The sequence below is a fragment of the Balaenoptera borealis genome, assembly GCF_965194805.1.
Source record: "Balaenoptera borealis genome assembly, chromosome: 17".
NCBI classification, from domain to species: Eukaryota; Metazoa; Chordata; class Mammalia; order Artiodactyla; family Balaenopteridae; genus Balaenoptera; species Balaenoptera borealis.
Window position 1 is genome coordinate 15,446,218 of NC_138876.1, and position 16,541 is coordinate 15,462,758.

At 43.5% G+C, this 16,541-nt stretch overlaps 1 protein-coding gene across 1 annotated transcript in view; it reads right to left on the reverse strand.

The window, feature by feature from the left end:
- Positions 1–16,541, reverse strand: part of FER1L6 (fer-1 like family member 6) — a 124,991-nt gene that overhangs the window by 101,701 nt on the left and 6,749 nt on the right. The window contains exons 2-6 of the mRNA XM_082363035.1: positions 15,360–15,442; positions 10,781–10,901; positions 8,015–8,069; positions 7,788–7,919; positions 3,617–3,679 (exon numbers count right to left, since the gene is read on the reverse strand). Coding sequence (XP_082219161.1) covers positions 3,617–3,679; positions 7,788–7,919; positions 8,015–8,069; positions 10,781–10,901; positions 15,360–15,442 — 454 coding nt within the window. The remainder of the gene's footprint in view (positions 1–3,616; positions 3,680–7,787; positions 7,920–8,014; positions 8,070–10,780; positions 10,902–15,359; positions 15,443–16,541) is intronic.

A 16,541-nucleotide genomic window follows, 5' to 3' on the forward strand; every position in this document is an offset into this window, starting at 1 on the left:
TGTTTTTTGCTTGTTTGTCTGTTTGTTTGTTTGTTTGTAGCCAAAATGAACTCTAGGGCAGCCCACTCTTCAAACCCATCTCTGCCTTTTGAAATGCTATCCATCTTTAAATGCCTAGAGCAAATGCTGCCTCCTCCAAGCAGCCCTCCCTGATCCTCCACAAATGAAAGTATTCCCTTTCTCTCCTAAAATTCCACAACACTTTGCTCACAACTTTCTCAGAGAACTCATCCTTATTGCCTTGAGAAGTTTTGTATGTGTACAATAGTCAGAACAAAGGAGGCTGTCATCCTCAATATTTTGTCTGATTAGAAGTCAGTAGAGTGCCTGGCTGGTTACAGCAGCACATTTTTATGTTAATGCTATTAAGATTAGGAAGTTCTAAAGGAAGCTGGGAGAGCTGGGCCTGGGTCCAGAAGTCACATTGCATGAAAAATTGCTGAAGAATCAGGAGTAATTTAACTTTTAACTCAGAAAAGAGAAAACTGAGAGTGTGGAAGAAGAGCAATGGTAACTCAAGGGTCTTCAACTTGAAAATACTGCCATCTAGAAGACGGAGTAGGATCCCTGTGTGGTTCCCAAGCTACAGGAAGAGAGATTTCAGCTCACTATAAAGGCAATTTTTGTAACAGAACTTCCCAGCAATGGAATGGGCTACTCTAGAAGTAGTGACCTCCCCATCTCTGGATATAATCAAGTAGTGCCCAAGAACCCCATGTCATGTGTCCTGGAGGTGGTGGAGAGGGATTCCTACGCCAGCTGGAAGTTGAACTAGATGGTCTCTGAGGCTTCCTTCTATCTGTAAAATTCTATGAGTTCCTTGATTCAAGTACAGTTTCCTACCTTCTTCTACCCACCACATGGCCTTGTTCATACTAAACACTCAATAAACATTCAGTGAGTTAATGAGTGATTGACTAATTGAATGATGGATGAGTGAGAGACTTTTGTAGCTTCTGAACAGATCCTTTTGAAAGAGGCAGTAAGAAACAATAAATTCAATTGATTTCAAAAAATGAAGAAAATGAGAGCCCTTCCCAGCTCCCTTCCCACTCTTCCTCCCTTGTCCAAAGTCTGCAAGGGTGTTAGAGAACAAAGGGGAAGTAAGGACAGTTTGGCTTCAGTTGAGGAGCTATTTAAGTCCACAGGCACAAAACTCACCTCAAACCCCTCACGCTTAGAGTTGCTACTGCAGCTTCCCAAAGCCCTGAGCAAGAACACGAGCCGAACTCAAGCTCTCTTCTCAGATCAAAGGCATCTCGGTCCCTATGGGCATAATGAGCCAGAGCCCCAGAGGGATCTTGAAATAACAGGAGGCCTCCTCAAATCACCCACCCAGTGTGAACACCAGGCAGCGCTGGTGTGGTCAGGCATCAGGTTACAAGAACAAGGGCCTCTCACACACAGACAGAAGGGGGCCCTGCATGCCTGGGGCCGCTGTCAAGGGAAGATGGTCTCTGGCACCACCAGGGTCTGCTACAGCCTGGCTGTCCCAGCAGCCTTTGCTTACAGCACTGGCCCCCTTCTCCCACATGGAATTTTTTCTGGACATGCTAACTTTTGGTTCATGGACTAACAGAAAACTTATATTAAACACTCCCTTTTCAAGGGTAGTTTTCCCTTTAAAATCTTCAGTCTCTATCCCCAAGTGTCTTTTAGGGAGACCAAAGTATTCTTTTCTTCCAAGTGAGAAGAACAGAGATAGGCAATACCAGATTTGATCCTCTGCTAAAAATCCACTTGCCCCGCAGAGAGTCATGACCCTTGTCTATGATGCCATATAAAACCTAGCTATTGGACTTCCCTGGTGGCGCAGTGGTTAAGAATCCTCCTGCCGCTGCAGGGGACGTGGGTTCCATCCCTGGTCCAGGAAGATCCCACATGCCATGGAGCAACTAATCCCATACTCCACAGCTACTGAGCCTGTGCTCCAGAGCCTGCGAGCCACAACTACTGAGATCACGTGCCACAACTATTGAAGCACACGCACCTAGAGCCTGTGCTCGGCAGCAAGAGAACCCACCGCGATGAGAAGCCCGCGCACCTCAACAAAGAGTAGCCCCCGCTCGCTGCAACTAGAGAAAACCCACACGCAGTAACAAAGACCCAACACAGCCAAAAATAAATAAATTAATTAATTTTTAAAAAACCCTAGCTATTAACTATTCATCTGCACTCTAGACAGTCCGCTAGGAGCCTGTTATAAAGCCGATCCCACAAACAGGTGGTTGCCTGAGTGATGTAATAAGACACCCTGGGCAATGTCCCAGGTCCTGAAATATCTTCTCACCACCTGTCATCACGCCTGAAATTCACGTGTGAAGAATGTTTGGCTCCTAGTGACTTTTCATTCCTCAAGAGTCACATTCTTCAAGTATCCCCGGGAAAGACAATATCATGATTCCACTATTACCTAAGCCTTAATGTACGACTTATATATAATATGCATACATATGATGTAATGTAATATAATATAATATAATTTATATAATAGAGATTGAGTGGGTGATCATGACAGGCAAGGAAGTCATCAAGACAAGTTTTGCCATCTTCATAACTCTGATCAGGGTTGGTGTCACTGTTCAAAACATTTCCTCATTCTCCACACGTCTTACGTTGTCACATAAAGTAGGAATTCTGTTCTCTCAGAATTTATTGGGAAGAGAGCACCTACCCTTCAACCCCCCTGCCCATCCCCACCACTTTAAGGCATACACACTCCCACTGCCCTCTTCATGGGAGAAGCAGAGATTTCTCAGACTGGTGAGACAGATACAGTGAGCCATCCGCAGCTCTCTGTTCCTTTGCTGAGTGGTGAGAAGTTGGCAGTGATCCCGGTTGGCCTGCCCTACCCTCATTTGGACTGATACGGCTTCAACACGTGCACTTTCCTTCTCATTCCTGCCCTCTACATGGTGGGCCAACCTAGTAAGGCACCTGTGTGGACCAGGAAGCTCTCTCCATCTCTACTCCTCAGACTTGATCTGTGGAGACAGGAAATCACCCGGCAGGGCTGAGGAAGGCTCTTCGTAGCAGACCCAACTCCCCATGGGCAGGTCCTGATGTTTACACTCAGAGGCAACTATTAAGACTCCAAATGGCAACCACTTGCTCCAAATCACATTTTGCGACTCAGCATTATTGATATATTGGGTTGCTTCCTGCTTCTTGTTCCTATTTCTCTATTTATTACCAAATAGGAGGGGAATGGGAGGGTGTGACTAATTATTGTTAGCGTGGCTATCACCCCAAGAGAGAAATACTAACATTTGCTTGATAAAAAGAAAGAAATCAACTCAAAATGGCAATCTATTAAGATGTCATTTATACTTCACATATATATTTCACATTCCCACATTAGTAAGCTACACAATGGCTTGATGGTAGCTTACAACTTGCTTCCAGCAAGTATAGAATCTTTCTTGAGTCTGTTTTCCTTCCCAGATGCCTCTGCACTGATTATTTCAAGTTCTATCCTGTTGGTTTCAAACTCAACAACCCACACTCACACTCCTGAATCTATTCATCCCTAAACAGACTGAGCTGCCCTAGAGAGTTCCCAAAGCCTAGAATCTCTTCCACCTCCCCTCACCCCCACCAGCAATGATATACTTACTGAGATTTTGATGATCTTGTCAAAAAGATGCAATTGGGGCCCAATGAAGTCGAAGACAAAGTACTGGAAAACATAAAGTTCATTCTGACCATAAATTCCTGGCTTGCATGTAAGAACTCTGTTCTTGGAATAAATTTAGATCTGCATTTGTCTAACAAATTGCTGCAAGGTTCTCAATGACATAACTGTATCATCAATTGATTGGCCCTCCCCTACTGAAAGTCATTTAATTTGTTTTCAATTTTTTTCAAATAGAAAAAGAAAGACTATCACCAATTACATCTTTACACAACATATTTGTAAGTTTTCCTCTAAAATGGACATGAGAATTAGAATTGTTGGGTCATGGCTTGTGTGCCTGTAAATTTTTAGTAGCTAGCATAAATTTTTTTTCCAAAGGAGCTAAGCCATTTTACATTCCCACTGGCAGCATATGAAAATAGTCATTCCCTTGCCAAGCATTGAATTTTCAATTCTTTTACATTTATCTATCTATCTATCTACCTATCTATTTATTTGTTGCCTATATATAATGATGAGTGAAAGTATATCACAGTGTGGTTTTAATTTGGAGTGAACTTGATTAAAATTTGATTTTCTCAGGATTTTTCAGCTTCAAGCATCCCTGCGAAATTCCCAAGATTGACCAGGGAAGGAATGAAAAGAAATTATGGGTAAGGGAGATTTCTAATTTGAGGAAAGCAATTGAATTCTAGAGTTGAAGAAAATATATAGACTGGTCTCCATATTCTACAGTTAAAAAGACTGAAGATGAAAGAATTTAAAAGACATGCCTGGAGTCATATAGCTAGCTATCACTGGGCTGGGGACCAAAGCTGAGTTCTCCTCAAGTTATCATAAAAGGAATTCAAGTGCTAGATGTTTCACCATTGGAACTTTATTGAGTGTCTCCCAAATGTCAGGTATGAGGCGCCTCATGTAGAAAACTAGTGTAGTGCTTTGCTGTGGGTTGTGTGTTTTGAGGACTGATGGGGTTGGCGGAGGCCAGTAGGAAGTTGTTTCATGGATTGTTTTGTGTTTGAGCTGCAGGATGGAGAAATGACACAAGGACATTAGAGACGAAAATGACAGCAGTAGGAAAGGGAGAAGTGACCACTAACAACCTGCTGTTAAAGGCAACACAGAAAAACCAAAACGTGAAAGCTGAAAGATGTCATCATATACCATAATAAGAGACCTTCAAAATGGCCATCCTTCAATATCAATGAAAAGTTACGTTATGTTCAGTGTCTCCTGTTTAAGAGAACAGGAAACTATGTATAACATTTCAGGAAGTTTTTCATATATATGTTCAAACTTTTTAAGCACTTCCGTGTGCAGAATTTCTTTTATGTGCAAAACACTTGCATGAATTTCTTCATTCTCTGGTATATGAGATGCTGGGGGTTCCTTTGGACCAATAAATTAGTTCTAATGTTTATTGCCTTCCACTGAGTTTCACATACAGTATTTCAGACTTAGCTGCCTCACATATGTTCCCTGGACCTCTGAACCCACACACATTTTTCTAGCTAGGAAATATTCCCCGGCCTCTACTAACTGGTTCCTTCAACATCTGATGACATTTGGGCTTGAAAAATTAGAGTCCAATTCTGTAACAAAGATTTTTAATTCCACTTCTTTGTTTTTTACTTGATTTCCCAATGATTACACTTAGCCTAGTTGAATGTCATTTAGATCCAGGACTTGTATGCACAAAGCAAACATTAATATAATCGTCAACAAATCTGTAGAGCTTTGCAGTTTTAAAGCATTTTCATGCACGTTATTTCATATCACATTCAGGCCGAAAGATGTGATAGAGGTGAGGCGTAGAACAGAAAGGAGAAAACTGTCACTTAAACACATCGTAAAAGTCTCAGAGGCAAGAATGATAAAGAGGAAAGGGGTTAACAGCTCAAATGTGATTTGGGAATTTTCTATATATTTTATTATGCATACTCTCTCTGCCTGCCTTTTCAATTACTACTCTCATTAAAAAATTAATTAAGAGTTTACTGCAGTTTTTGACATTCATGGTGTTGAAGTGCCTAGGGGGGAACAAGTACTCTTGCACACTGTTAGTTGGAGTACAAATTGTTACCTTTTTGGAGGGCAATGTGGTCATATCAAATTTTAAATGCATATACTCTTCACTGTAGTTATGCCATTTAAATATCATTATAAGTAGTACCCAAAGGCTGAAAAAAAATTTAATATCCATCAATGAGAGATTGGTTTAGTAAATTATAATATATCAATGCAATGGAAAACTCTACAGCAAAGAAGGGAAAATGAGATTGAACTATATGTCTTTTTTTATATGTATATAAATTTACTTATTTACTTTTTTGGGGGGGGGGCTGTGTTGGGTCTTTGTTGTTGCGCGTGGGCTTTCTCTAGTTGCGGTGAGCGGGGTCTACTCTTCATTGCGGTGTATGGGCTTTTCATTGCGGTGGCTTCTCTTGCTGTGGAGCACGGGCTCTAGGCGCGCAGGCTTCAGTAGTTGTGGCTCACGGGCTCTAGAGCTCAGGCTCAGTAGTTGTGGTGCACGGGCTTAGTTGCTCCGCGGCATGTGGGATCTTCCCAGACCAGGGCTCGAACCCGTGTCCCCTGCATTGGCAGGAGGAGTCTCAACCACTGCGCCACCAGGGAAGCCCTGAACTATATGTCTCGATACAGACTAATCTCCAAGATACATTGTTTTGTGAAAAGACCGAGGTCCAGGACAGTGTGTATAGAATGCTACCATTTGGCTACAGTATCTGTTTGTATTCTTATGCAGGCCTGGAATATCTCTGCAAAGGATACACAAATGCCTGGGGAGAATGGCTGTCTCCAGGGAGGGGCACTAAGGGATTAGATAGAGATCAAAGATCAGGGGGAAACACATATATCGTATATATTTTCACATATATCATTTTAAACTCTGTATCTCTGACCATTTTAAAAAACTGTTTAATCTTTTTATTTAAAAACAAGAATTTAGTGTGTATAAATTTAGAAGCTTTGTGTCTCTCTTTGATGCTTTCCTTTACAATTTTTGTGCTGCTTAGAAAAATACCACTGTTGTACTTTCCAACACAGCATGCCTATTTCAAAATTAATAATTAAATTTTCAATGTTTCTGCTATGCAAAAGAATGTATATCTTCTCACTAACCAGCACATTTATTGAATATAAACTCAGAGCTTATGACACATGAAGATGAGTTTATAAGAAATTGGTACAAGCACTACGGAAAATAGCATAGAGGTTCCTTAAAAAATTAAAAACAGAACTACCAGAGGATCCAGCAATTCTACTTCTGAGTATTTATCTGAATAAAACAAATACACTAATTTGAAAAGGTACATACATCCCTATGTTCATTGCAGCATTATTTACAATAGCCAAGATATGGAAGCAACCTAAGTGTCCATCAGCAGATGAATGGATAAAGAAGATGGGGTATATACACACAATAGAATATTTCTCAATCATAGAAAATAATGAAATCTTGCCATTTGCGACAGCATGGGTGGACCTGGAGGGAAGTATGCTAGGTGAAATAAGTCAGACAGAGAAAGAGAAATACCGTATGATTTCACTTATATGTGGAATCTAAAAAACAAAACAAAGGAACAACTTACAAAACAGAAACAGACTCACAGATACAAAGAACAAATTGGTGTTTGCCAGAGGGGAGGGGGGTTAGGGGGATGTGTGAAATAGGTGAAGGGGCCTAAGAGGTATAAACTACCAGTTATAAAGTAAATAAGTCACAGGGATGTAAAGTACAGCACAGAAAATACAGTCAATGATATTGTAATAACTTTGTATGGTGACAGATGGTAATCAGATTTACTGTGCTGATCATTTCATAATATATTAAAAAATTGCATTACTATGTTATACACCTAAAACTAATATGATATTGTAAGTCAGTTATACTCCAGTAAATATTTTTGAAAAAAGAAATAAGAAAATGGGTCTATTGAAAACACAGCAATGAATTTAAAATCAGGAGGAATTCCTTGCCTCTCCTTTCCTTTGTCTGTTAAATTTTGTAAGGAGGCTCAGCGAGTAGCAGTCACGAGGAGCACGGCTTTTCTATTTGACTGAAGAATGCAGGAGAGTGGTGGTGAAGAGTGTGCTGGTGGAGAGGAAGTTGGTGACCTCCGTGACTTACTTCATTGTAAAATGGGCTGTTGGTTCCTTCCTTCACTGTGCTTTGCTTCTTCTCATCCCCGATTTCAATGATCACAACTGGGTCGATGTTCTCACCCACCAGCTGGCGGGCCTCAGTGATGTTTATGGCAATCTACAACACAAAGCAGCGTGTACACACTCTGGGTCTGGCTGTTCATTCACACAAGAAGAGCTGGGGAGGCTTGGAAGGAAGAGCTCACTACTTACTTGGTAATTTTGGGATCTGACCTCCCCATCGTGGATCTTAGTCAACAGTTTTGATCTATTGAAAGAAAGTTTAACATATTTGTTTCATTAAGTAAGAACCTACCTTAGATCCATAAGCCATGATAATATTTTCCCAGGTATTTCCACATGCTTTTATTTATATCACATATTCTCTCTCCATCTCTGGAGGAGATAAGTATAGATGGACACATGACTTAACCTCTCTATGACTCAGTTTTCCCATCCTAAAAAATGGCACTAATAATAGACCTTACCACAAGGAGTGATTGCTACAATTAAAAGATGTAAGGCATATAAAGGTTTAACCCAGTTCCTGGCAAGACTAAATGTCAATTCTTATTGTGAGTATGATTATCAGTATCACTTATTTTTTATTTTACCAAATGAGAAACTGAGATGCCTCAGCAAATTAGTGGCAGAGCTGGGTCTAAATAAGGATCTCCCTAATCTGCTGTCTGATCCTATCCAGAGGACCAATTTGCCATTTCTGGTAAATATAGCAATTCTGAGTTTTGTGATTGCTTTTGAAAAAAAAAAAATTGGTAAAAAAGGAAATTGTGAAGAATGACCAAGATGTCATCTCAGCAATTTTTCACATTCCAGGGGATTTCATTTATCTGGACTGTCATGAGTAATTGAAAACAGATGTGCAACACCTGGGCATCTAGAGATTGGATAATAACAAAGAGGTGAAGAATCCCTGTTGCCACAGAAGCAGCAATGGGTGGGATATAAACTGAGCTCAAGTTCCTATTGAATTCTGTTCTCTTGCCTTCTAGCAACACTGCTGCATTTGACTTCATTCCATTTCTGCTGATTATAATTGAGTCCAGTAGAGAACAGAGTAAACTAGTAAAAGTCTCAAGGCTTTGGAGTCAGGCCGATCTGAATTAGAATATTTGTTTTCCCCAATTTTGTGATATTAGCCTTAATTTCTTCACCTAAAAATAGAAATAATAATTTCTACTGCATAGGGTTGCTCTGAGGATTAAAAGAAATATTGCATGTAGGAAAGGGTAGATATCAAAGGGTATCTGTTCATTAATAAAATGGCAAATCGGTATTGATCATTTACCATGTGAAAACTCTGTGCTAGTCTCAGAGGAAAAACAAATATGAACAAGCCATCATCTTGGTCCTTGCAGAGCTAGCAAGCTATACAAGGGAGAGAGGACCAAAGCAGATAAAGGGAGAACTATTAGGTGTAAAACATGTCATAGAAAAAAATGTGATAGAACTTCAGAGAAGAGAGATATTTGTGAGAGCCAAAGTAAGCATGAAAGACATCACTACAGAGGTCAGATTTGAATTGAACATTGGTAGGTGGGTAGAATTTTAATTGATGGAGTATGCACTGGCCAGGAGAAAGAAAAAGGCTAGTACTTCTTCCTTCTCTTTCTCCTGCCTTCCTCCACTAATTCTATGCTATTATCTTAGTGAAATAAATGGCAAAGGATCCGTTAAAGGATATTAAAAAATAACTGAAGTCCTGATTCTGGGGTTTGCGGGGTGGTAGTTGTCATGGTGCCGTGTAGGGGGAAGGAGACATTGCAGTGAGTATGAGCGTACAAACTTCACATCTTCTTTTAAGGGTCAACCTCTGAGCTATCACCTTTTCTGATTTCCATCTGTCTCCCGCCCCCTGCCCCCCTCCCCTTACACACATACGCTGTGTACCATCCTGTCACAGCCCAGTAATACCAACTCAGGATCTGCCACACAAGGAAGCACTAATTTGCTCTACTGATAATAACAACTCTGAATGGAAAAGGAAGGGATGGCATGAGGAATTATCATTAGTAAGAAATTGACATAAACAAATATGGTAGACTGAAAGCATTGATAGCCCCAATTATTGGCTTCCTTGTATCCAGGATTTTTACCCTGTAACTTGTAGTCTCCTCTTGCTGTGACATGGGCTAGACTTGTGACGTGCATTGGCCAACAGAATGCAGAAGAAATGACTTTTGCCAATTCCAAGCCTGGGCTCAAGAGACCTTGTGTACTTCCACTTTCTCTCTTGGAACCCTGCCATCACCACCATTGGAATAAGCTTGGAATAGGTTGCTGGAGGATCTAATACCATATGGAGGAGAGGCCAGTGGTCCCAGGTAAAGCAATACTGGACCAGCCCACCATCAACCAACACTCAAACTAAAATTAGCAGAATTGCCAAATGACAACAGACACGTCAGTCATATACCTGTGACTATCTGGAACAAGTAATACTATCCAAACTAACCCACAGACTCATGAACAATGATAAGTGCTTATATTAAGCCACTGAGCTTAGGGGTTATTTGTTACACACATATAGCTAACTGATACAACAAATTACATGCAGAAGGCCAGTTTGTTCTGACTTTTTGTTGGGTAGTATAAGAACCACTTTCTCATTTGGGACAAACACAAATCCAAGACATCTAGCATCTTGATGAATTAAAGAGCAGGTGAGGGACAGCACCTGATTCTGTCTCCTCTTGCTGCTGTCATTCCTGAACAATGAGGGACATGAGTACCTTAACTCAGGAAATTTAAGACTAGACGTTGGTAGAGCCAGGACCCTGGCCAGCACTGCCACAGAGAAAGTAGAGGAGACAAAACACTCAGTCTTACTGCCTCAGACCTTCACTCCTGTAGACAGTGACTAGGTGTTATTCTCTGTTCCCCCAGAGCCTGCAGGAGTACCTGGCAGAGGGGAGGCGCTCAGCAAATGTGTGCTGATGGCTTGTATCAATACTGTACCTTCTCTTTGGAGGAGCTGAGGGGACAGGAGTGATGGAAGCATTGTCAGATATCAAATCTTCTCCCATGCCTTCCCGGTGAGAAAGCCCCTCCTGTGGTGCTTCTGCTTCACCTTGACCATCTAGAAAAGCAAACAAAAGGGACAGATCTATTAAATATGACACACCGTGGCAATCTGAGCCTCAACTCTGTGTCCAGGCTATGCCAGTCACCGTAAGGCGTACAAGGACTGGTCAAAGACAGTCTTTGACCGCATGGACCTTAACATCTTATTGGCAGAAAAGCCAGACACATACTATGTATCTTCTGTTTCCAAAAAAAAGAGAGAGTAGATTTGTATACCTGGTATTGTGGAATTATGGATTATGAATTTAAAGATATGCTTTCAAGTCATGACCTTGTCACATTGACTTTAGACAACTAATTTATTCCCTCTGAACCTCATTAGCAAAATGTAGTGTGAATCACCTGGGAAGCTGTTAAAATGCAGATTATGATTCAGTAGGTCTGGGGTGGGGCCCAAGATCCTGCATTTCTAAAAGCAAGGTCCCAGGTGAGGCCATTTTGGCTGTCTGAGGGCTAGTTTTGAGTAGCAAGGTGTCATAGGTTGAATAATGTTCCCCAAAGACATCAGATCCTAATCCCTTTTCATAAATCTAATTTTATACTGAACTTCAATATACAACACAAGTGTGTTGACACAAGTGTGTGGAATGCAGGGCTGGGGACCTCCTGCCAACCTCACCACCACCCTCTTCGGGCACCCCTAAAGCCATTTCTTAGAACCCTGGGATCCACGGGACTCAACTGGTAAACTTGTCAATTTAATAAGTTCTAAACCCCTTCCAGCTTTGATATATTTTGGTTCTCTGATATTAATCAGTGAACCAAGCTAAACAGAACCGAGTCAGAAGACAGGTGGAATAACGCAGTCCATGATGCCACAGGAGCTCGTGGACATGGGGTTCATAGGTGTTCAGTAGTCACAGAAAGGATGACTGAATGCGTGCAGCCTGCTCTGACTTTTCTCTCACTCGGGAAACAAAAGAAAAGGCCAGCTTGCAAAGAGCCCAGAAGGAATGCCAGCGCCTGACTGCACCACCTTGAAGCATGAAGATGAACTGAAGCCTTGCTCCCAGCCTTGACCATGCTCCCAGCCTTGACCACAAGGGCCTCAAGAATGAGGAGCAACTGTCAGAGAATCAGGTTTACAGTGAACATTCTTAGGTACCTTATACATGCCAGAAACTGGGCCAGGTTAGATGTTCAGGATGGAGGAATTAACAAAACGTGGACCCCTCCCTCTAGGGGTTTACATGCTGGAGGGTGAGACAGGCCTGGAGGCAGGAAGGCAGTCAGCTAAAGCGTCATCCATAGCTAACATTCACTCATTCATTGACTGATTCGTTCATTCATTGAGACACTATGTTCTCTCCAATCTACTCACCAAGGAGCTCCACTGCAACCTTCTTAAAAAAAAAAAAAAAAATCATGTTTCTCTTTTGAAAACCCCTCCATGGCTTTCCACTGTACTTAGAATAAATCCGAAGTCCACATGCAACTCTAATTCCCTGTCCTACCTGACTGCCATCTCCTCCTCCTGGCCTACCTGCCCCCCGGCCCTACCCTCAGTGCTTTCTAGTCACACAGGCTGACTTCCATCCCTTCTAACAAGCTCTCTCCTGCTTGGAGTCTTTCTTCACAGGCAGCCCTCCGCCTGAGCTGCTCTCCCTGCCCGCCCCTGGGGGGCTCACCCTCAATGCTGTAACTTAAATATTACCCCCCTGCTCAGGGAGCCCCTCTCAGACCACACTAAAAGAGATCCCCCAATAGTCTCCATGTAAGCACATTGTCTATTTTCTTTACAGCACTTTTTTCCACTTGTAATGCAGTTACTGCATCAGGGTCCCCATGGATAACAGATGGCCCGTCCAGAGCAGGATGACTTGAGGACTTTTTACAAAGGCGTGGATGTAGGAAAACCACAAAGGGTTGTACAGCTATCTTTGGCTATGGCAGCCAAGCTGATACCACTTGGAGGCCCCCAAAATGAGGAGACAGAACAGTTACCAGAACGTGCAAGGAGAAGAAGTCGGGTCTAGTCAGCTTTCCTAGGAGGAGGGACACCCATCCTCCAGCTGAGGGACACATCCAACCACTGGGTCCTGACCTCACACTCCTCCCTCCCCCAGGCCTCCTGCTGGGGCACCCCCTTGGGGAAGGAACCTGGGTTGTGCATCCATAGAGGTCAGCCTCCTGGGACAGAGAAGAGGTGAACAAGGGTGGAAAATAGATCTGGAGGGACACACGGAAGAATCCTCCACAGGGCTGTCTTCCCTCTAAACTATCCAGTGTCACCACTACATACCCAGAACCGAGCACAGGACCCTACGCTCAGCAGACATTCTATTAATGTTTGTTAAATAAATGAATGAATGATGATCATGGGAGGTACCCAACAACTACTCGTTGGGTAGCTAATTAATGGATGGGTCAGGGTCATTGGAATTTTATGAAATTAAGGCATAGCCATTATGTCTCAAAATACACAGATGTAAGAGCCACAGACTATGAGACTCTCTAAACATTTCACCCAGAAAAGTCCTAACTTCCCCAGTCAGGCCAAGAAGGAAAGAACCATTCGCACTAAGTTCTGTAGACTTTGTTTTTGCTGCCTCCCACAGGGCCAGCCCCTGGCCAGCAGGATGGGTGCTATTTACTTTTAGGAGGCGCCTGACCCCTCTCCGCTGTTTGCTCTGTGGGCTGAAGACTCTAATTAAAACGAGCCCCGGAGAGCCAGCTCCTCTGAAACGCCTACGGTGGGCTGCCCTAAATCTCCACCAGCTTGTTCTTTCCCCGCTGCACAGTCAGTAAGGGCCCCTAACTGGAGGCTGACCCATGGGGTAGGAAAGCCCAGGCTCTGGTGTAAGACTGACCTAGCCTCAGGAGCCAGCTTCTGCACCTATTGGTTGTGTGACTTTCAGCAAACACTTATCCTCTCTGAACCTCTTATAAAACAGGGGCAAAGGAAACTACATTTCAGAGTCATGAATGATGTATGTAAAGTAAAAAACAGCAGGGGCTTATTCAATGTGTCATAGATATTATTTTTCATAAGGTCCTTGAAGGAAGGAACTGTGTCTTATTCAACCTTGTATCTCCAGGACGTACTGCAGGGTCATAATTTCAAGGACACCAGGAAAGACCCCAGAGTCTTTTCTACCCAATCCCTGATACCTTCAACTTGAGTGAAGAGACAAGTACTTCTATTAAGCTTTAAGCCTTGTCTCCACCTAAAATGTAATGCCTCTCCTGTCCCATCCAAGAATGACTTAATCATTACTATCAACACTTTAATATGAATGAGTCTCTGTATTTTCCCATTGTAAGATTAGGTTTTACCTGAGGGTGAGGAGTGGAGTTAGGTGGAGGAGGTTAGGCTACAGGGCACCCGCAGGGTACGGCACTGAAGGGTGAAGGACGCCCCCCTCCAAGGAGACGAGAGGGGTGAAAATAAAGCAGACTCACTGCACCACTTTGGTTTAGAAATGGTCCAGAAAGCTAGCCTTGAACCAGTTGCTGTCAGGACCACCCAACATAAGTTTCCAGACACCACCCCAGACCTGTGCGTTGGAATCAGTTGATCATATTTGATTCAATACACATGAGTGTCTCCCTGATATGGGGCCTGGCCTCCACTGGCACAGGTCACACTGTAACTTGGAGCTTTGCTCTTCTGGAGAAGGAATTGCCCATTCTAAGCGCAGAAAGTCTGAGAGCCTGGATTTATCAATATGTCCCAATGCCATTGCTTCCTGGCTCTGCACCTCCCATCCTCAAGGCTGGCTTCACGGGTCCGTGCAGCCCTGTAGGGTCCTGTGATCAGAAGGAACTCATTGCCCTTGGCCTAATGCTCTGCAGTCACCATCCAGATATTCTTAATAAGTTCTTAACAATGGCTTTGCATTTTCGTTTTTCACTGAGCCCTGCAATTCTGCAGCTGGTCTTTTCCACACTTCACTTACTCTCTCTGCATCTCTGTAACCTCATTTGTGAAACTGGGATAACCACACCTTCTGGTAGGATGACGGAGGGGTTAAATGAGACAGTATATGTAAAGCCTCCCCCAGAGCAGCTGCTACCCTCCCTCTGATTTTCAAAATCTCACTTGCTTCTCCCCATGACCGCGCGGTCAGCTCAGTAGCCCACGTCATGCCCACTTAACAAAGGGAGAAGCTGGGACTTGGAGCTGCTGAGTGACTTATCCTGGGCCACAGAGCAAATCAGAACAGAAATGGGAGCTTGAACCCTGTCACTGCCTCCTTGGGGGGAATCCTTCCGGGGTCCAGCAGGTGTCCACCCACCCTTGTTTGGCCAAGGGACCAGATGACCAGTGGCGCAGGGGGGGGATCACTTTGGGCCCACACTTGGGGTTGGCAGGGTCTGAAGACTCAGAAGGCAGCACAGTTCCCACCTCACTCCTCGGAGAATGAATCCCATTCTCAGCCCAGGAGGGGTCAACCCTGGAGACCTGCAGGCCCCAGGGTGGTGGTCCCTCCCAACCCCTCAAAAGACTCACCTTGGGCACCCTTGTTGGCTAGGATTAACCCCTTCTCTGCTTTCTTCTTCCTCTTCTTCAGCTTCAGCCCAAACATCTCCTTTCTGAAAAAAAAGAAAAACTAAAAAATACAGTGATAATAACTTTGACTCATTCAGACATGTTAAGAGAAAATACACACACACACACTGAGTTCTTCTGGAAGCTGACCATCCTCCTCAACCACCCAGGATGGGCATCAAAAGACAAGTATCAGGATGACCCAACATGCTCTCCAGACTCTTACAGAAACCACAAAAACCCCTCCTGAACAGAAATCATGAGGTCCACCTAGAACCACACTTAAATTAGGCATAATACAAATACTAATAACACTAGCTGTTTTTTTCTCCATTTCTCTTTACTCAGCTGTGCCAGGCACTCAAAACAAATGATATCATTTAATAATCACAGAAACCCTCTCCTATCCATCTTACAGATGAGGGGCCAAGGCCCAGAGAGGGTAAGTAAAGTTTCCAAGGTCACACAGCTCTTAAGTGTCAGAGCTACCCCTGGAACCAGGCCTGTCTGATTTTAGAGCCCAGGCTCTAACCACTGGGTCACCTGAGCAGAATGAACGCCCTCTCCACAGCTGAGCTCCAGACCATTTCTAAGGTCAAGAGGCTCTGGGATTTACGAAGGTCACTCCACAAGTGCACAGTTCAGCTGACATGTAGTATATGCCCAGCATGTCAGCTATTATTATTATTGTTATTATTAGCCATGAGCAGGAAGCCGTTTGGGGGCCTCCTTCTCAACCCTGGAAAGGGGCCCAGTCTGTCGTTTCTAACTGACACCAGGAGCTTCCCGACCCTCTGCCAGCCTGCTGAGAGAATCCCTTTCTGGAGCTGTGCGGAAGGATGGAAGGTCAGAAAAAGTCCTGGCTTTGAGTCGGGCAGGCTGATGGGGTGGCCTTTGGAGAAGGGAAGAAGAGGAACAGGGGCGGAATGGAGGAGAAGGGAGGCGAGAGCAGCAAAGGCTCGGACCCTCTCAGGGAGCATCCTGCAGTCCTGAGCCATGTGAGGACAGTGGCAGAACCACTGAAGTTTTCCATTTTGCTTACATATTTAAGACTCAAGAGTGGGTGAACTGCAGTGGCCAAGATCAGGGCCTCCACAGCCAGACTGCCTGGGAGCTAATCCCAGCACCATCTCTGCGACCTTG